Source organism: Helicoverpa armigera, chromosome 1 (assembly GCF_030705265.1).
Source record: "Helicoverpa armigera isolate CAAS_96S chromosome 1, ASM3070526v1, whole genome shotgun sequence".
NCBI classification, from domain to species: domain Eukaryota; kingdom Metazoa; phylum Arthropoda; class Insecta; order Lepidoptera; family Noctuidae; genus Helicoverpa; species Helicoverpa armigera.
Genome location: NC_087120.1, coordinates 7,792,656 through 7,814,695, shown reverse-complemented (window position 1 = coordinate 7,814,695; position 22,040 = coordinate 7,792,656). Strand labels below are relative to the sequence as shown.

General features: G+C 38.3%; 3 protein-coding genes across 8 annotated transcripts in view; 2 read left to right on the top strand and 1 right to left on the bottom strand.

Moving 5' to 3' along the window:
• The window catches only part of LOC110378887 (discoidin domain-containing receptor tyrosine kinase B), a 52,181-nt gene extending 45,926 nt beyond the window's left edge, over positions 1–6,255 (top strand). For 4 of the 5 annotated variants that reach the window (XM_049837917.2, XM_021338305.3, XM_021338303.3 and 1 more), the window contains exons 10-14: positions 35–157; positions 752–870; positions 1,790–2,041; positions 2,332–2,578; positions 2,765–6,255. In XM_049837917.2, coding sequence (XP_049693874.2) covers positions 35–157; positions 752–870; positions 1,790–2,041; positions 2,332–2,578; positions 2,765–2,953 — 930 coding nt within the window. In that variant the 3' untranslated portion in view covers positions 2,954–6,255. The remainder of the gene's footprint in view (positions 1–34; positions 158–751; positions 871–1,789; positions 2,042–2,331; positions 2,579–2,764) is intronic. The other variant, XM_021338306.3, reaches the window with a different exon arrangement.
• A 139-nt stretch (positions 6,256–6,394) lies between these two features.
• LOC110378881 (uncharacterized) lies at positions 6,395–8,815 on the top strand. The gene is made up of 4 exons (XM_021338296.3): positions 6,395–6,949; positions 7,021–7,152; positions 7,234–7,389; positions 7,477–8,815. The coding sequence occupies exons 1-4, from the start codon at positions 6,497–6,499 to the stop codon at positions 7,801–7,803; spliced, it is 1,068 nt and encodes a 355-aa protein (XP_021193971.1). The 5' UTR covers positions 6,395–6,496; the 3' UTR covers positions 7,804–8,815.
• Positions 8,816–9,573: 758 nt separating this feature from the next.
• On the bottom strand, positions 9,574–21,992 carry LOC110378878 (exosome complex component 10 homolog). Of its 2 annotated transcripts, XM_021338290.3 has the most exons (14): positions 21,796–21,992; positions 19,054–19,235; positions 17,888–18,068; positions 16,908–17,080; positions 15,940–16,157; positions 15,623–15,744; positions 15,233–15,396; positions 14,147–14,324; positions 13,532–13,680; positions 13,101–13,239; positions 12,160–12,287; positions 11,842–11,956; positions 10,701–10,778; positions 9,574–10,022 (listed from the first exon to the last, which is right to left on the bottom strand). In XM_021338290.3, exons 1-14 carry the CDS (start codon positions 21,865–21,867, stop codon positions 9,627–9,629), a joined length of 2,295 nt encoding a protein of 764 aa, XP_021193965.3. In that variant the 5' UTR covers positions 21,868–21,992; the 3' UTR covers positions 9,574–9,626. The 2 variants fall into 2 exon arrangements, with proteins under 2 accessions (XP_021193965.3, XP_049693883.2); XM_049837926.2 differs by lacking the exons at positions 17,888–18,068; positions 19,054–19,235.
• Between the last annotated feature and the right edge of the window lie 48 nt (positions 21,993–22,040).

Below are 22,040 nucleotides of genomic sequence, written 5' to 3'. Positions count from 1 at the left end.
AACAATAAAAAATATAAAAATTGTTTTATTTCAGTCACCAAGCCAGCAAGAAGTGTTCATAGATCTAAAGAGACGCCTCGAGACGACCAACGTGATAGAGTTCCCGAGGCATAGACTGAGAATGATCTCCAAGTTGGCTGAAGGTGCATTTGGCACAGTAAGTTTGAACACCAAAACTGGCATTTTTTATACCAAAGTCTATTTTCTACTATTTATTATGTGAAAAAACTCATTTTTACCCACGACGGAACGGAGCAGGTATATGCGTTTAGGGTGAGAGATGTGCGTTTGTGTGTTTGTGTGTGCGTTTGTGCAAAGTAATGTTCCCACATATCTTCTAAACTAATGATCTGATTTCGATGCGGTTTTCAATAACGGGTTTTGTATACAGAGTTCAACTCTGCTAAACTCTATATTCATAATAAGTATTTCCACATACATAGTAAATAGTTAAAAAAAAAAAAAAAAACATTTGTAAAACACGCTTTACGCGCCAGTAGTTCCACAGTGTTCCAAGTAAAATAAATTAGCTCATACATATTTCGTGACGGGAATAGCTTCCCAGACACAAAGAAGCAAAGGCATAAGGCAATAAATGTAAATATTAGCAAGATTATTTAGTGTTAATTACATGAGAAATCAAAATCATGCATATACAAGGAAAACTTATCTAGCATTTAACGTCATGGATTCTTGCAGTGTAATACCTGACTCCATAATTCACCTAACTATATTACTTTACATTTTTTAGGTGTACGTGGCTGAAGCGGACGGCGTTCCCGAGTACAACGGCACGATAACGTCAGAGAAACGGCTAGTGGCCGTCAAGTTCCTCTGTCACGACGCCACTGTTAAGGAGAGGTATATCATGTATGAGGTTTAGATTATACATGTTTATTTACATGTCTCCCCACCCTTACCTTTGTGAACGGCTCGCCTTGTGTCTGTCTGTCCCATGGAGAATAACATGAGCGGAGATGTCATAACGCAATATCTCTTAAAACCAAAATGCAGGGGAAGAGGAAAGTTACTAGCTCTGTCCTCATACGCTTTCTACGATAAAATCGTCTATCATTCAAGACCAATCTTTGACAGTATCATGACAAGGAACGCGAACCCCTCGTTGGTTCTAGTAACTGATTACGCCTACCTAAGTTACCTGACCTACAAGAAGGCGCCTGACCTACCTGCCTTATGGTATCTCCGCTCATCTTTCCTACATCCGTGGTCTGTCCTGTACTGTTTAGGGCCGTTTCCATATCAAACTCAAAGTAAGCGAAAGAGCAGATAGATAGAATATTGGGAACGGCCTTTAGTGAGTAATTTATTATGATTGGGAGCGTTTGTACACGAGTGATATAACCGACCGGTACATATGGGCAGTTTCGCAACAAACAATTGACAACTGCCTTTACTATCGATGTCACCTGAAACTCTGCGACGTATTTTTGTCGAACCGTGGAAAAACCGAGCATATATATAATCACGAGAAAATCTACTAGTGTGAAAACGCTGTTATAATCATATTGAAAGTCTTTTTATCTTTCTTTTCTATTCTTATATCAAGTTTGTGAACATGACATGTGTTAAAATTAAATCGCAAAGATCAATTCATCGGTATTAAGTTGTGACTGCCGTGCATGGAATCCTGGGTCCGATTCCTAGGCCGTGCTAAATCGAGCGCGATATCCAACTACACTAGTTTATCTATTTCAACTCCATATAGCTCCAACTATTTATTCTGAAGAACATATTTTGAAAAAAAGAATAACTGTAACTGTCCATTCAGGGAGGAGTTCGAGCGCGACGTGCGGATCCTGGCGGCTTTGTCTTCCCCTCACTTGGCTCGCGTGCTCGGCGCGTGTCGGTCGCCTCCACTCGCCGTAGTGCTCGAGTACCTAGAACTGGGCGATCTATGTGCCTTCCTAAGGACCACAGTACCGCCCGCACCGCACATGCTTCTACATCTAGCCACGCAGATCGCAGCTGGAATGCAGTATTTGGAATCGCTGAATTTCGTGCATAGGGATTTAGCTGCCAGGTTTGTTTTGAGCCTCGGTTCATAAATAGTGACGTATTTTAAATTTTTCCTACCAATAATTACAATTTTTAATAACTAGAAAACGTAGCCTTCTCTCAGCTATGTTGTATGTTGGGATCGGCTTCCATTCTTACCGAATGTAGCTAAATACCAGTGTTTTACTGTGGCAATCTGGCTTCTGACTATTACTAAAACAACATAAAGCGTATCATCCTGATACCTACGCTCTGAATCTCTCGCTCTCTCTATGAAAAACTCTAATTTTAAATAAAAAAAACTCCACTTTTCAGAAATTGCCTAATAGGGAAGAATTACCAAGTGAAAATCAGCGACTTCGGCACTGACAATGAGGCGTATGCTTGCGACTACTACAAAGTTGATGGTCGAATACCTTTGCCGTTGCGATGGGCCGCCTGGGAGTCAGTCCTGAGGGCCAAGTATACCACCAAGAGCGATGTCTGGGCCTTCGGAGTCACTCTGCATGAGATCTTCACGCTCTGTAGACGCAGGCCCTATGAACATCTGACTGATAATGAGGTATGTTGCAATCTATGAAGTTTGGGTGGTATTTTTTTTTTGTTTTAATAGTTTATCGCCTGATTTTTCACTCACATGGATAAAATTTTCATCAGTAGTTTCATCAGGTTCCGTTCAATTTTACAGTACAAACTTTCGTATCAATGTGAAGTAAATATTTGACTAATTAACAATATTATTCCACAGGTACTAGAAAACTTATCGCACCTGCAAGCTGATGACGGCATATTCGAGTGTATAGAACGTTCGGCGAACTGTCCTCGCGATATTTACGACTTGATGCGCGAGTGCTGGCGACGCGATGACCTCGAGCGCCCTCCCTTCGCGGAGATCCACATGTTTCTTCAACGCAAGGCGAGCTATATTGCCACGTGATGCAGGCGAACTCCGTGCTACAGCACGACGTACTAGCGACGAGGTCGGGGCAACTGCAATGAACTCGAAACACGGTTTTAAACAGAGATCACTTTCCTTTACTGTAGGTAACTCTCCCGGTTCCTAGTGGCAGGTTTTTGACGTTTGCTCAATGAGGCCGCCCGCCCATTATATTTTGTGGGAGATAAATAGAATACCCTGATATCTAACGCAGCGGACGCGTCAAGTCGGTCAGAAAATCCTAAACGACGTCCGACACAATACCGGTCCGATTCTGTTTCACAAAGTCTGACATGGGCGGGCAGCAGATGCTTATAACAAAAATCTACCATTCATTCGTACTCCGAATCTTTGTTATAGGAACTGGGCAAAAGATGGTAATACACGTATTAAAAATCTTAGCTTCTATGTGACTTCTTCAAAAATCGTGACATTTAAATTAAAATACATTCACGTATTTTAATTCACATCGTGGACAATACCAATTACACTTTTTTCGATAAATGTGTATGAAGATTGCAAACTTGAAACAAGAAATTTAATAAGTGTAATACTGTCCTAAGGCGTTTTGCAGATGGAGCAACTGGTAACTAGCTGTTACACATATCTCAATAAGTTCTGTCGGTGGACAATTTTAAAGTCGCCGCAATTGTTGGTTATATTTTAATAGCCACATAAATATCAACTATCGAATTTCTCTAAAAGTTTGTTGCTCCAACTTAAGTTTCTCCGTCAGTAAAGGGCCTTCATATATCTTTTAATATTATCTATTAGACTTTGAAGTAGGAATGAGTAATAACTTTCGACAATACTGAAACAAAGAGATCTCTGTACCGTTCGTGGAACTTAGCTTTTGCCCCGATAGGCCGCCATTTGTGATCGCGATGGTCCCGAGTGCTTCTGGCTGGCGCGTTTGGTTTTTGTACTTAATAGAATTCTTGTTAGGCTTCACACGTCCGATCGGCTTCATGCACGGCTTTGACGAATGCTCCCGTTTGTTACTGTAGATGGGCCGCGCCACCCAGAAGCACACAGCTACGCCGTCACTTTAGCATAATCAGTTCATCGTGACAGCTCATGGACTTACCGGTGATACTCACACCGGTCAATAGATTATAGATTTTATCTGTACTGCATAACTTTACGAGTGAGCTACGTTTAATAGACATAAGCGACCGATCTTCCTTCACTTCCTCTTGTACAATTTGTGTGATTCCGCCTCTTACTCCAAACTATGCGGTATTCATGTTTACATATTTTTTTATTTATATAGCACTGTTTGCTTGTAATACTCTCAGGAGCAATATTAGTCAGAAGTGACATGCTCCCGCATAGATAAACACATGTTACGTAAATAGTGGAACCCTGAAAGGTAGAGTTACCAAATTTAATAGTCATTTATTTTCTTACTACACATTTCATTATTATCAATAATCTAGGGCATAATTATAATAATAGTAAGTTGTTAGTTATAGTTGCATCAGAATCGAAAAAATAAATTCTATTAGAAATAATTAAATTTATAGCTGTTGAGAATTGTCTATTTTCCGTAGTTTGCTGTGTTGAAGTTAGACGAGCAGTTGTTCTGACAATACACGTTGCGTTTAGATACATGCGACGACTCCACCGAAACTATGAGATTCGTTTTATATTATACACTCTATTTATTCTCATTTTACTTTTTATATCTTTATTTTATTTATTAGAATTACTTCTTGTAAATCATATTGTTATACAACATTATCATAGGTGAAAAATGACTATGTATTTTATTTGTAGAAGTCTTGTATTTTTATAGACTTGTTGTCTCATGCGTGTATCGGAACGTAAGCTTTATAGTGTTATCACTAGCTCTTACGTTCACCTCTCGTGGACCCAATCGGCTTAATGTTTTGAGCCTAATTAAATAAGCACTTATTAGATGTAAGCGACCGATATTTAGTTTGCAACTTAGTCAAGTTTGAATCACTACTGATCGCAGCGCAGAGGACACTCAATGTTGTCATTATTTAGAAAACTATAAATATTATAAAAAAAAGTTACAGATTTTATTCATATATAATTTTACTTACGGAAAGCAATTAACGAATGTACTTAGAATATTTAATTTATTTGTAACTGTACGTCCTAGCCTAGACTGTTATTCAGATGATTTTGTACCTAATACAAACGACACAACGATTTGTTGCCAGATACTTATTTTATTTTGTATTTTATGTGTGATTACACATATTGGTCAGGTTTATTTATTAAACTATATTTGTCTTTTTAGGCTGTTGTACTTGGCATAATAGTGTTAGATATATCGAGATGATTGACATGAAAACTTCTTATTGAGTTTTATACATACACGCATAGAATACTTACCTACCTAAGGAGATATTTTATTATTATAAACCATCTTATTATAAAACGTGGTTTTAAGAGGTACCCGCTTTAGTAATAGCTTTAGCTTTAGTCCTTTTGTTCGGGACGTTGGTTTAAAGGTGGTACTTTTTTTAATCCACGTTTTGTAACAAGGTGGAAAGATTATTTAAGTGAAGATAATTTGAAGGTGATGTTTGCAAGTGTTTATGGAGAACATTGGAAGATATTCGCCTTGTTAGTTGTTTGCACAGTTGTGTGAGTGACCTCCGCGACTGCGACTGTGACGTACACAGAACCAATGTTAACTAGGCTAATCGAACACATAGAGGTCTAATTAATTTCTAAGTAGGACAACTATTACGCTGTAAGGATACGTTTACTTTCGATCTGGCCTTAATTTGTTCGTTAATTACTATTGTCTAGCTGATAGTATAGATGAGAGAAAGAGTAGTTTTGTAACGAAGTCTCATTCCCTCATGCTAATGTATCGTTAGTTAGTAATGTTAGGCACTAATAATAATAATGTACAATAAAACACCCTCTCTGCCTTAGTGATGCTATTCTTACCCTAATGCTATGAACGAAATATCAAGTTAGAACGAAATTATAATGTATCTTGTAAATACGAATTCTTATGGCTGATGTAATATATCGAGCACTATGGAAAACTTAAATTCCTAACAATGGTCCAAACTTCACTCGCTTTTTTATTTGTACTATACGATTATACAATTTCTATATAGATAAAGAAATAATGATAAAAATTAGTCTAGAAATACAACTTATGCTTTAATTTTATTTTATAGATGTATAACATGTATTTGTCGAAATGCTTAATTTTCATAATCAAAGTTTTATGAAAAAGGTTGATACCAAATGCAGTATTTTTATTTTATACTCTACATCTTTGTACCCAAATAAAAGCAATAATCTAATGCCTTTGTGTTTAATTCCGCTCAGTAATCAGTATCGCACATGTTACAAACGCAACCCTCATCATTGTGCTAAACACAAAGATCTTTTCCTTCTTTTGCTCTCTGAATGGCCGTTCCGCGCAAATATTTACAAACACTCACCTTATCGGCCAAGTGCAAGTAACAACTTCCTTTATGTAGGAGAAAACAATTCTAGCCGAGCACTGATGAATCCGGAATCGAAGTGAAGGCTCACTTCAAGATGGGACGGAAAAGTATTCTGGTGTTTAGTGTGTGTCTGCTACAGGCCGCGCTCGCGGTCAAAGTCAAGGTGGTGATGCACTCGGCGCAGGAGGACTCGCGCCTCGAGGACGACGAGGCCAACACCGAGGCCTGGGACCACAAGAAGCACGGCGACGGCACCGCGCTGCCCTTCATCAAGACCCGCAAGCGCGCCGAAGAGAAGCCTGTCGTCGAGTTCGAGGAGGAGAAGCCCACCACTGAGAAGCAACAGCAACAGCCGCCACCGCAAAAACAACAACACCCAAACGAAATGATTTTTCCGCTAATTTATCGCCAAAGCCACGTCAACAGTATGTTCAAATTCGGTGAGAATTGGTACACTTGGTCCACTGAGAAACGAACAGACGGTTCAAAAGGAATCAATTACTACATTTGTTATGATGAACCAAAGCGTTGTGACGATATTGGCTGGGTAAGACAATATTCAATAGCGACAGACAATTATTTAGCCTTTGTACGATTTAAACAAAATTCTCCGCGCAGGAACGGACGGACGCGCCGCCGAAATGCGCGTTCCAGATAGATTCACTGCTGCCTGATGACCGCGCCTGCATCAACAGCTACGGCTTGGAACCCCACGCAGGAGGCGTCTGCGACGGTGCTGAACAAATGAAAGTATGTCCACGTTTACTGAAGTAAGTCTACTAACCAAATATACTAAAGTAGGAATCTAATAAGAATATAAACGATTGGCAGGTAGCTGAAATAGTACGTTCGTGTGGTCCTCGCATTCGTTCCCTGTGGCGTTTCGTGCGTGTGGGACGGAGGCCCGTCAATGCTGCTAAACCAGCCGATGTTAATTCACTTGTTTGTGAAGACGAAGAAGAATGTTTCTTAACTATTGAATACAGGGTAAGCTTATTTAATTCTAGATGTACGCAGCCTATCCTAGCATGTTGTAATTGTTCGATCCGTCTTAATGTTTTACTTTACCATCAGATACACCACGACAGAATCACATTCTCCCTGCATGAACCGACTCGTGGTCAAACATTCAAGAGCGTGTTGAAACGTGAAACGCCAGCCGAAGAGGAAAAATTAACGACAGTCACAGAACCTCATCCCCGTGTCTCATATAGAAGTAAAAAGGTCCCACCCGAGGAACCTCAGAGGTCTAACAAGAAGTACAGAGTCAAACCTAAACCTAAGGCCGAGGGTAAGGGCATTATAAAGGAGAGAAACGACTCCGGTTCCTATGCAAAACGAAGATCCACCAAGAACAAAGTAAAGATAAGGGAAGACGTGTCTGAGGATATTTCGGAATAAGGTCTGTTCGTTCAGCAGCATAGTTCTTGACACTCACGTCGCCAGTAATATATTCGACTAGTGCCAAGAACCAGTCTCCGACCGTAGGTTCGGTTTCGGCGTTGACCGAGCCTTTTGCCGAAACCGAAACTGATTTCGTGCGTTTCTCGCGGCAACGCTCTGGCGAACCATAGCAGCCAATGTTCGGGAATTGTCGTGCGGCAGTCAGATAGTTCTGTAGCAACACAACTGAATAGGTACTTGGTATTTAATGAAATACCAATTAGTGACTTGATTATTGATAACTGATAAACAGTTAGCTACGAGATCTTAATTTGAAAAAAGGAACACTATTATAATAAATGATTCCATTCGACTAGCCTTTTTGAAACCAAGTTCGGGTCGGCTTAGGTACAGTCTAAAAGGATGCACTGAGTTCCACTGATTTTAACGGACTTTCCGGAATAATAGGAGAAAGTTCTTCAGTCGTTCTTCGAAAGTCAAAATCAAGAGTTCTGAAGAGTTTGCCATATTTTATAACCCAAGACAACAACGCGGTTTGAATAAAAAACGCCGTTTTAAAATTGTAAGGCGTTCGAGAGCGAGCCGTTTTAGAATTGATTAGTAATGGGTTAATCCAGGACTGCTTCGGTTACTCTAAGTATTTGCCTTCAAATAACAAGTCAATTGTAATGTATTTTATGTATTCCAATATTTATGCATATATGCAATGCATAATGTAAATAATATTTATGCAATATCCATTTATGCAATGTTTATCTAAGTTGAAGTGCGTGTACCTATTTTTGTCAGTTGGACAAGATGGATATGAATGTGGGGGGAGCGGTTCAGACCCCCTGGACCTATCCACCCTATACTAGTTTCAAAAAGGGTAGGCAGACGCATGACAAAACGCCAAAAATTCCAGTATTTTATACATGGCCACGTGAGTTTCGGTTTCGGCCTGATTCTACCAAGAACTAACAATTTTTGTACAATGTCATTAAGTGCAGCTTGATAATATTAAATTATGTCTTTACAAACATTGATGTTTCATTATACAAAAAGCTTTAACTATATATAAGTTTCAGAGCTCGACCGATTTTCATTATTTGGATTCCACTCCTTTTCGAAAATCATTCATCATCCAAGCATTTCTTTCAATCTAACCGGATGCATCTGTGCACCTGTGTCCATGGAGCGACTACCAATCTGACCATATCCACAACCCAGTTATTTCAGACACTAAAAGGTGAGAATTTCTGGCTTTTCATAATGGCTGTTCGAATGACAGCTGGTTCCACCCAGCAATTTGAGATGCATTTTGAAACACTTTTCCCTGTTTTCACTAACGTTTTTCTAAGTGTCACTTTGAATATGGGCTCCTCCAATAATAAAGGTTATAAGAGACACTTATGCCCGTTTTCACTAAATCTTACCGTTTCCCTATCTAAATGCTACTTACAATATGGGCTCCCCCAATTTGACGCCTACCTAAATTTATTTTCCCTGAAGTAAGTGACAGATTACTAGTTCTACAAACGATAATGCAAACTCGATATTATATCGATAAAATGGCTTTTTCAGTATTTCTCAAAAAATAAATGTCAATCGAGTATATTATAATACTAAAGCCTATGAATAAATTATCTTGTAATATTATTTTAACCACGCCATATGATGGATTTATCTACCCCTGCGGTTGTTGCTTAGATACGAACTCCATTCACCTTTCCGAATGGTAGGATAAATATTGGAAACAATGAAACAGGCATAAATAAAACCACCGAATTTGACAAAACGAACTATATAATCATATTAATTTTCGCTTAACAAATAATAAATCAGTTTTTATACTTTTTAAACTTAATTTTGGGTTGTTTATATTTATGATCTTTGTTGGTCTGATTGTACAACTTTTTATAATCAACATTTTTATATGAGAAAGGTTTTACGGTAGAATCATTCTTCTTAATGCAGGCGATTTCCTGTTTAACATCAGTTCCCACTCGAACGGCAGATATTTTTCTTTTGCGTTGTTGCGTTATTATTAATTCGTCGTCATCTTGTGTGACCTCTTCGCTTTTTATATGCGTTTTGATATTATTCTTCTCTTCATTTTCGATCTGATTAGTCGCTTGTTGTAATTTAACAAGGACTTCTGATTTAATCAACTCGTTACCCTTGCTGATAGCTGCAATTTTCGCTTCTTTTTCTTTGAATTCTTTGATTTCCTCCAGCTGTAAAAACAATGACAGATCAGTAAAATTTTTAAAGATAAGAATGAAATAGATAAGAAGTAATGTGCTTCCACAGTAAATATACAGAAGATTTTATATAGTGTCAAAAAATTCATTTTTATGATAATTGTGAGCCAGCCAAATGATAGCATCTTGAACAAGGAATAAAACATAACATTGATTCGTTTCCCACTTATAGGCCAGTCAAGCTATCTTGAGTGGTTGGCAAGAGTAATACGTGTAGACGTAGATAATATTAGTACATGCCGAAAAGCAGCTCAATTAAAATGGAACTGGGCTGGGCACGTCAGCCGAATGCATCCTGACAGATGGGCCAACATCGTCGCCCAGTGGTTGCCACAGGATGGTCATCGCAGGCGGGGTAGGCCCCGAAAGAGATGGCGGGACGACCTGGATGCCTACAACCCTGATTGGTGGGAGGTCTCTAAAGATCGAGAGGTGTGGAGACAAAATGGGGAGGCCTTTGCCCAGCAGTGGGACAGTACGGGCTAAGAAAAAAAAAAGTTGCTGACAACTATTCAAAACATACTTCTAGCACAAATGTAGTTGTAACCGTAACCACACCTGATACAGTAAATGAAAAATTTTAATGATGGTCAGAAAAGAAGTATTTTTGACAGCCAACCTATAAATGGTAGCAAACAAACTGAGTAATACCTGAGCAATGGAACGATATTTTCTATATCTGTCGTAAGGTGGAATGAACACTTTAGCCTCAGCGTTCAAGTCCGAAATCTGAAACAAAACAATATCGTTAAACATTACGTCAGTATCGTTGCGCATAATAGAAACTATACCTATTACTTAGTGCGCTTTCAACTTATGCGTTTCTTGACGGTCGGCTGCGGTGCCGAAGCAGTGCGTACGGCGTACGGACGTTCCTCTTTGTTTATACAAGAAGCTCCGTGCGGCAACAGTCCTGTTGTCAAGCGTTAGACGTTCCGGCGCCGCACTGTTGCCGCATGGAGCTTAAGTTGAAAGCGCCCTTAGACTTACCAGTCATAGTGTTACATTCAGACAACAACAACAATAAAAACAGTTGCAATAACACAAATAACTATGAAGCGACAAGTTGCTAAATCTTCATTTAACAATATAAAAATCTAATAGTCACGACATTACCTCTGGATCTGTATAGAACGTACAACACAATCACACAGTCTTAAACAAACACTAAGCTTGGACAATGGCAATGCACTTAAAAATATTAATTTAAATTACTTAACTATTTACAACAACAAAAATGAAAAAATACATATGAAAGATGTATTTCACACTAAAAAGCGTTAAAAAATACTCCTCATCGCTATGGACTGGGTGCGTGCCCAAGAAGCTGGCAGCGCTGATTCCAACCTCACCGCAGTGGCAGCGATGAGGAGAACAAATGCGGGTTGGTGATTTCAGACAGACATTGGTGTCTAAGATATACTTAGAAAGTACATATAAACTTTGACAAGTTGCATTGGTACTTGTCTGGAATCGAACCCACACCCTCATACTGGAGAGGTTGGTTCTTTACCCACTAGGCCACCACGACTTCAGGCACGAGGCAGGTAGAGGCGGAAGCTTGTGTCGTCAAACATGGTGACACGTCATGGACACGAAAGAAGAAGTGTTAGTCAGCAGCCAGCATGCGGGATCTTTCCGCAGGAGTAAGTGCAATTTCAATTGAACTATTCCGTGCAGGTGGGTTGGGTTATTAGTCTACATAAGCTGATTTCACATTACTGTGAAAGGATATGAAGGCCAGTAAACTGACACCGGTGATTTTGCGCAAGCCTTATGCTATAAATCTTACAAATGTTCCATAAGATATCATGTTGTCCGGTAAGAAGACCTCGATCTCTGGCTCTGCAGTCGTATCGTCGTCTAGTAAGTCCATGGCATTTTGCAAATTTATCGGCATTTCATCACTGTAAATTAGGTAGTATAAATATAAAGTTATTTAGTAGGGAATGGTCAACTGATCAATTTTGAAGTACATTAGAAAGAATGAGAGTCATGGGCGCCCACACAAAACGGCGTAGAATCGCATGTTTTTTGGCCGTAACGAAATATTTCAACTTCTTGGACATTTGACCATCCTTAAACATAAGTCGATGTGTCGCATATTTACCACAAGTCCATGCGTGGTGGTAGGTCGTGCATGGCGTGAAGTGTCCCTGGCTGCACACTCGCGTTCACCGCGTTCCTGATACTGGGCGGCATCTGGTACAGTTGGGGCTCGTTCGGCAACTGGCGGCACTGGACAATATATACAAACATTACTTGCAGATAAACTTATCGCTTCCCTGGACGGAAGCCATGTGAAGAGATTAATGATAAAATGGAAGATAGATAGACATTATTATATTTGGTAAACAAGTCACTAATATCTGTGTGAAGTCTCGGAATTGTGTACGTCGCCATCACCTGGTTGAAGCTGCCATTTGCTCGAACGACTCGCGCCTCCATTGAGTTACTTCATTTCATAGGAGCAGAAATATTAAACGTTTTATCATCTTTATCAGCCTTTTCGTCGCCCCCCTGTTGGGCGCAGGCCACCTGTCGCAGGGGGTCTTTCACACGCGTGTTTGTAGATAAAACGTAGCAAGGGAGAAAGATGGTAACAAACAATGATTGACGACACGACTTATTTCACACTGAACGCCTTCGAGCATTCTTAATTACAAAAGCAGTGCATGCAAAAATAAGTATAGAGTAGGAGTTGAATAGAGTATAGAGTTTGGGCCTCAGTGAGTGTATTTACGGAGGAAGGGAAGATGAGCGGAGATGCCATAAGGCAAGTCCTTCTTGTAGGTCAAGTAACGCAGGTAGGCGTAATCAAAACAATCAGTTACAAAAACTAACGAGGAGTTCAGTTTCCTTGTCAAATCAAAACCAATCTAGAAAAAGATTGGTCTTAATAGATTGGCGATTTTATATGATCTCAGCGGGTTATAACAGCGGAGCTAGAAACATTTTTGATACCCGCATTTTTTCGCGCTACTTTGATAAAAGATTTTGCGTTATGACATCTCCACTTGTAATTTTGTTCTCCATGGGTTGTTTACATACCGACAGCAGCATCCTGTGTATAGTGATGAGGTTGAGCTTCACGAAGGGCGGCATCGGGTTGCAGACGGCGTTCACGCCCTGCACCTCACGCGGCAGCGTCTCAGCGAGAGCCAACAGCATATGATTTGGAAGAAGATATCTGTTTCGAAACAATATTCCTTATATTATAATATGTAGATACCTAAAATGGTTTTGTAAATTGTTGTGCACGAAGTCTCGGGTTCGATTACGAGGTCGGGCCGAAATCGCTATATTATTAGAATTTTTCACAAATCAGCCCGAATTCTAGAATTTGGTGATTATAAATGTCGGTCCTACGCCCATCCTACGCCTGACCTTTCTCCGGTCGTGCCGGATTTCTGTTCCATAGGGCTGTGATGATGATCACTTTAGCATGTACAGTAACAACAACTAGGTGTGTGTAAACTCACGTGGTACTTTCGTCGACCTCGCGGGCCTGCGAGTCTCGCCATTTGTAGAGCATCTTCAACGCCGCCATCTGCTGAGAGTTAAACGACTTCCGGGATCGCACGTAGAGGGGCATGTGGCTGGTTTCAGTCAATACTTCCTTATTGTACGTCTGAAACAGAAAATTATTTATTAAATGGAGATTTTAAGCCTTGTTTCCTCGAAATACTTGAAAAAGTGACAAATATAGAATGACGTTTGAGCAGTCCTTAAAATTGAGTGGCGTTCCAGTATTCGTCTGAAAGACCCAGTTGCACCATTTAACTACAACGAAAACCAAACCATAACCAGCCCATTAGGAAAATATGACAATTGCAAATGGTTCTTGTATCGTTATTCATAATTAAATTATGCGAATTATAAGAAGTTTCGCGTTTATAACTAATATTAGTAATAAGTTCTTATATATAAAAATGGATTACTGTTCGTTAGTTTCACTAAAACTCGACAATGGCTGGACCGATTTAGCTTATTTTGGTTTCAAAATGATTGTACAGGTCCAGCGATAGTTTAAGCGATACGAAGTTTGCGGGATTAGCTATAGTTTTATAATAAAAGTGGTACTGAATTGCACTTACATAGCCACAAACCCGTCGGCTGTTTTCGAAGACTGAGAGCAGTCGATGGGGCTGTCCGACTTTGAGGAGCTCATCTTTCATGTGTCGCCATATGTACAGCAGGTAGTGCGTGTCCATGCGGGCGTACTCTATCAGCTCCGCTGGCAAGGGTCGGATACGCCAGTCCGCTAGCTGGTATCTGCGAAACATAGTAAGGTATACTATACAAATTGGGTTCTTGATTAGGTCCAAAATAAAATACTTAATCATATTCATTTGGCAAAGCATCTTAAAATAATGACACTCATTTATCGAAAAAATATTTTCATTTTTTTATTGTTTTTAAGGAAAATAAGTACACAGCTTGATGTGAAACATCTGTGACGTCATATTTCACATTTTCATGCACATTACATAGAAAGCTGCTGTTTTTGACTGTTCATTAAAAGTACTGAATTTGACTCGTTGTCAAATACCGAATTGATGACTTTTAGAGATCCACCGGGTTCGGCCATTGACACCGGGCCGGCGAATGTTACCGGGCCTAGCAGGTTTGGAAAGCGTACAGGGTTGCATTCTCTAGTATAATAGTATCTATAATTTGAGTACACACAACAGAAGATAAACAATATTCATAGGACTTTTTACACAAATAAATATATCTATACTTATTTATTTAGCAAATCAACTTGGTACTTTGTGAAAGGAATGATTCGATTGCTTAAGTTATTGTTATTAATGAAAAAGCTATTTGACGCGGTTTCACCCGAATCCCGTGGGAACTACTTCCCGTACCTGGATAACATTTTTCTCGGGAATAGTGTAGGTATCCAACAGTGAAAGAATTTTTCTAATCGGTTCAGTAGTTTCGGAACCTTAAGGGTACAAACAAGCAATACATGTTTCCTCTTTATTATAGTAGTAAAGAAGTACAGATTTATAATGATTTTTAGAAAAGTCATGTAGAATGTATTTCATAGTTGGTGCTCAGCGTTTATGAAAGGATTTTTATATATTTTTGTGCATAATATAATTGGTATATTTGAGAAGTGATAAAATAAATAGCACCCTAAAACAATTTAGATGATATAACACAGAAATACTCACTTCTTATCTGCGTCGACGTGACAGTACCTCATGAGGAGGTACTTGAGTGATAGCCCCTGAAGGCTGAGTTCCTTCGCGGCCTGGTACGTGTCGAACATACCCACGAGGTACACGCCGAAGTCGCGCTGCAACCATACCACGTCGTGTTCCGCACCGTGGAATACCTGCAACAAATTGTATGCTACTGTACATTTTGAATATATATATATAATAGTTTCTTTTTCTAGTCACATAATAATTTAAATTAAATCCGGACAGACGGACCTACTTTTGGAACATAGTCATAATATCATCAGTTACAAAGCAAATTTATGGATTATTGATTCAAAAACACTTTTCCTTAATGTGGAAAACCAATCAATGAAGGAAGAAGGAGTTGTAGAGACTTACTTTAATCTTCCTAGGGTCAGTAAAAGCAGCATTCAGTTTATGAATATGCTCGCGGACAGCGAGCGCGTCTATGATAAAATCTCCACCCTCAGTCGTCGTGACTTGAATTAGACACGTAATGCCTGCAAACAAACAAAACATAGTTTTTTGAAAATTGGGCTATTCTTCAGTCAAGGTTAAGTTCTTACAGAAGGCCGGTAGTTTAGACAGCAGAAATTTTGACAATTTGTCTTACCCATAACGTCATGATGACTCATATTACAATAGCAAAGAATTCCAAAATAAAGAGCTTTGACTATGAAGTTACAAATGCTGACCTTGGTAAGTTCTATAAGAATGATGTTCCAAATCAATGGCGAGTTCTTTGACAGTGTCCAAGTGTTGGACAAGGGCGTCCAATTTGGCTTCAGTATCCACGTAGGTGAACATTGTCTCTGCCAGCGGTGCGGGGAACGGAAGTGGTTGAACATCAGGCCCTATCAACTGAGTCGGCGGATGGTATAAGTCCAACTCAACTTTGTATGGGTGTTCATAACTGAAAGGATTGATATTGTTTAAAGGCTACTTGAAATTAGACATTTCGTGTAGCTCTGCAGTGGACCGACACAAAACGTCTAATATGAAAGATTCCACAAAAACATATCTAGATAAACACAACTGATTGTTTCAATGACATTTATTGACGACTCTGGACTGCAAGCAAAATTGAACTTGTCAATGTTAATTTATGGTGAGACGTCGCAGAGGAAATTTATTGCGCCTCGTTTACCGGTCAGGGGGTTAACAATGAGAAAAGCAACTGCTTATTGTAGAAATATTAATGTTAAGAGCTGGCTACTCTAAAGGAATGGAATAAATTGGGCAGGTTATTAAATACTCAAAATGAGAGCGTTCTGGATAATGTTATTAATATTCAAGATGCAAGTATCGGTATATGAAAAGGTGCAACGATTAAATAGGAATCTCTTGTTGATCTGCCCTCTGTTAGGCGTAAATTCTGTACGAATAGCCAAGTGTTGATTGGATAAATGAACATCTTTTCACAAGGAATTTAAATGGCTATAGAGCTAGCCATTGAACTGCACTTGTGTACAGGTACTGAATATGGCAGTGCTAACGAGAAGATTAGTGGCGATTACATGCAACGTTCCATATGAATAGTGACGCTGCGGCTGCAGCCAGACTCTTCCGGCGCGAGGCAACGTGCACCAACGTATTATTCAATTTAATCGATTATATTACCAATCTACGCGTATCATGATCTGCATACAAATACTGTTCTCACCCGATGGCTTCGCCTTCATCGTTGTATAACATAGTCAACGCTAAAGGTTTAATACTATTTGGTTTGTCTGATATTTTGGGCACCCACAAACTTTCCGAGTTATCGATCGTATCTTTAAAATTAATTTGAGGTCGAGTTATATTTTTTGCTCCTATAAATGTTGCCGATCCCACCTGGAATGATAAATTGTCTTTAATTTCCAAATAAAATCATTAGTAAATTCTGGCTTTTTGGGATATTGTAATTTTCAATGAAATATTGAAGTGAGATCAAAGCCAACTTATTATGCATCTGCTGGACAATAACAACTATAAATTTTCGATGCAGGAAAAGTACAGTGTATTAATACACACTGAGCAGTACATAAGCACGTCCAATTGGAGGATAAGTATCACATGAAAGGCTAAAGGCGCGTGACGTACTATCCACGTCTTTATCAATGTGAGGACAAGGTCAGATCCGCAAGTCCTGCGCCTCAAGGCCGACCTTATTTCTCAAATGCATATCTATACTACGTGTTACAAAATTATTAATGACAAAAGAATACGCTATCGTAGCCAAAAACACCGCCAAAGCGTAATAAAAAAAATATTTCGCGTACGTCTACGACTAAAAAATTAAAAATCTAAATACAAAGCTACGCTACGGCTAATCTACGACTAAAGAATAAAAAATCTACATAAAAATAATAAAATAAAATGTGTACCTGTTCATCGTAAACCAAAATACAACAAAAAGAAGAGGCAAACCTCAATTAGGGATTCAAAGTCAAAACTGCAAATCTATAAAAATATGAAACGCTAAAAATTATTGCCAGGGAAGCCACACAAGCAAAATGGGTTAGGGCCATAGTTTCGAATTTTATAATAAGCTTTTTTTTTAGTGTAAAGAGTATTTATTTACATTATCTTAAAAAAAAAAACTAAATCTATATTAGCTTTTTTAATTTCTTACTAACCGCGATTCCCTAAACCACGAACCTGTATTTTCGCAATGACAGGAGAGGAACTCCACCGAGCATTTGTTCTAGCCTCTATGCCATTTGTAAGTGTGTCACTCGTTTTGTTTACGCGACTCGAAGCATCAATGTTTATGTTGATCCTGTCCAAGATGCTGTCGTTAACGTCAACAATTTTCTCCGTGTTCCCTTCGGCTTCATTGCTATAACATAACAGATGATAATTAACGCCAACTAATAATCAGTTAAGAGTTAGCCCCACTTATACTACATACATCTTTGTCAGCTTAAGACTCGCAATAGATGTCAAGTCATTGGATATTACCATCTAAACTATCTTTTTCTTAGTGTTATAAAAAAACTCTATAAGGCTATTAAAAATGTAAAAACAAGTAACAATACAATTTTCTTTTGATAGACAAATATCATTTCACCTTCATGTTATCTATCATTTATCTTCGGTTAATATGTGGCGTCAAAACACGCAAATGCAGATTACAAATACATTATATAAAGAACAACGTTAAACGGTTTTGTATTTGTCCTTCGCCAGGCCGCGTAACGCGTGTACAAATGTTTACGAAATACGCTAGCGTAGTTCTATAAACAGCATAAGTGAAAGTCATAAAAAACTGAATAATTTGCCTCTGAAATGCATAACTAACAACTACACGAAAATAATGATTTCAATTATAAAGTCATTATTTATAAACACTATACATATAGCGTGAGTGAGACGAAAATTAGCATCAAGGAACATGTTTATTGATTGAAGAAATTCGCAAATGAGATTTATAATTAGTAACCAATTACTTTCATCAGTAGTAATTAACGATACGAAATCACATGGTATTAAGAATCAATCCTACTTCCTACTTATATTATAAATCCTACTTATCCTACTTATATATTATAAATGTGAAAGTTTGTGAGAATGTATGTGATGATGATGTGATGATGTGTGTATGTCTCCGGTGATGTTTGTTATTCAATCACGCAAAAACGGCTGGACCAATTTGATTGAAATTTGGTATGTAGATAGGTGATACCCTGGATTAACACATAAGCTACTTTTTATCAACACACCCCGCGGGCGAAGCCGCTGGCGGAAGCTAGTAACAGTATAATGTTGTTAAATCTATATGAATCGTTGGTAATAAAATTGAAGGAAAAACCCCAAGAACTTACCGTTTTAACTTCACAGCTGGTAGCTCAGATGCTATTATTTGGTTCGATTGCAGAACTACATTTTCACTTAATTGACATGTTACAACATTAAAATCAGTAAATGTTTTGAAGATACCATATGAGGTTCCAGCTGGCAAGGTGTTAGATGATTTGATTGATTTGTTTACCTTTACATAACCACCCTGAAAACATTTAACATTATTAATTACACAGTTTTGACTTTGGATATAACTAATATGTACCTGTTTATTAACCTGTGTTTTATGACTGTATTCATTAAATATAAATAATTGTATAGAAAATTGTCCTTATATTATATTTGGATCAAGCATAAAAATTAGACCTTTGCAGAATAGGAAAGTTCAGATAGAAAAATACTTTTTACAAAAAAATAAAACAGACTCCCAAAAACACTGAAAACCAAAAAAACCTATTCTTAGGTGCATCCGCCTAGAAGTCGATGGCGTATAAACTCAGGAACATCCATTAGACACTTTCGGTTTTATTTTTTTGTAAAAAGTTTTTTATTTTTGGCTTTTCAGTGAGAAGCATAGTTGTCACTATCCGCATTTGTGGAAAGTTCTCATCAATACGAATAACATAAGCCCAAACACAAGGTAGTTTACATATTCAGTTGTCGAGTTCCCTCGACCTTCTCTCGTCTCCATCATCAGGTCAGCTCCAAACCTTCACTGTTGCATAGTGTTATCAGACGTATACCTCATTGTTAAGTTTTTAACCTACGCACGCCTACAATTTTTGAAAGTTGCCCTCCATTTCTCAGGGTTTCCATCATCAGATCCTGACTTGGTGATTATGGGACCACTTGGAAGGTATATCGTATCAAACAAAAAAAAATTTTGCATATCGGTCCAGTCATCTTCGAGTAATCGGTGAACATACATGAAAAAAAAAAAGATCCCGACGAATTGAGATCCTCCTCCTTTTTGGGAAGTCAAGGCTAATTTGTTTTTTTTTTCAGTCATCAGACACAACAGATTTACTTTAATTGCCCAGGACTGGGAATTTGTGTATGTAATATTTGAGTATGTGAAGGCACCCTTGATACAGAGGATATCTTATTGCCAGGCAACGTCTTTAAGAAAGAAGAAAAACATTGAACGAAACAAAAATATACTGAGGATTTGAAACTACCTTAGAGACATGTGTACTTGTAAAATTGAAGTAATAATTTGAATAACATATTACCGTGGGCAGAAAATATGCACTTACAATACCTTGTAACACATTTTAGGGATGGGTTGATTGGATTGGGTTGGCTAGGGATGGTGTTTTCGAAAATCCGTCCAGGCATCTTCGAATAATCAAGAGTGTTGGAAGCTATATCTATATACCTGAGTTTGTGTCTAGATTTTAGAAAAGAACAATGAATCAAATCGTATACAGCAGTTAATTAGTAGTGTTGTAGATAGGGCTGCTACCTCTAATTTCGCCAAACCCGGGCAGAGATAAAAAAATCGGAATCGGATCAGAATTTGGTGCAAATCACGTTTTTTCCCCGGACAATTTGCAATAAACAATAACAAAAACCCAAAAAAAGTCTCTTTTTTATTAAGCAAATGGATATTACTTTATAAGCCAACTAGTGGCCAACAAAATAGTGGGTTTTCCCCATACACTTCTTGAAACCCCGCCCGGACAGCCCCCGGATGGGTTCTAGACGTGGACAAATCCAGGGAATCCCGGACAGATGGCAGCTCTAGTTGTAGATGAATATCTGATTTTTTAACACCAACACAGAGTTGGTTTAAAATTAGATGAACAAGAAAGAGTAACTAGCTCACTAGTTCCTCTTCATTTCTGCTGTCCTAGTATTTTTATAAAGAAAACACAACACACAACACACTGTGTGAGTATGATTATCATAAAATAATATACTCTACTACTGGGCTTAGGAATTACAAAACCTATTGCACAATAAAGGTGTCACAGACATTTTGTAATAAGCCATTGAATGGATTTTGAAACTTGAAATTATTTTCATACTGGTTTCAATTAGTGTGTTCAGATATGGAAGGTTTATTATTTAAAAAAATATGTTTGGTACCCACTTGTTGTTAATACTATTGCTATGGTCCTATCAGATCACTTCAACCATTGTAAAAACTAATTATTTCTTAACATGAAGAATGATTGTGATACTAAATTCAACAATATTTTGAAGAATTTTCTAGTCAAGTAGCGTCAAGTCAAGCCATCACGCAAGCATGTGCAAAGTCTGATAGGAGACAAGTTGTGTTGTACAGGTGACTATTGTATGAAGTGTGCATAGTTTACAAAAATGTTTTGATATTACAGAAAGGTACACTAAATTAAACTGCATTTTCAGTTTTTAGAAAAACACATCGGAAACTTTTCAACCGCCGACAAACTTTCTACCAGGAGTTAGTACAGAACAAGTCTTAACCAGTTTCTTCTCCGCTAATCTCTTCAATCCTCCAAAATTCAAATTTAGAATTCACTCTTACGCACGCTTGGGCAGCCCTTTTGATGCTAGTAAAATTCAATTCATTAAAACCTTTTGAAATACATAAATCCGTTAAAACCAAGATTGTGTGTCCGCTTTTTTTGCAAAAGTAACTACGCTAAATCTTTCTAAAGCAGCTACCCAAGTAACCCAACTACTCGCCAATATACTGAAGATTACGCATAATTTTGGGTACTCATGCAAAATCACCATGCTTGTTGTCATTGAGTCAAGGAACTCGCTGAATCACGTACCTGCGTTACCGACGACAAATGAGGATGAAATTCTGGAGCCTCAGGATTTAAAACTGAATTCGTAGAATTCATTTTCCTGAATTTATAACAAATAGCTAAACTGTGAAGACAAGGGAAGCAATATAGATTAAATTAAAAAAGTGGCACAGCACAGGCAGGCAGGTTAATCGCTTTGACAGCAGTGTTGCCAGCGGCAGATATTCAAAGAGACAGCTCAAAAAGTAACATTTTCACGAGAAAAGTAA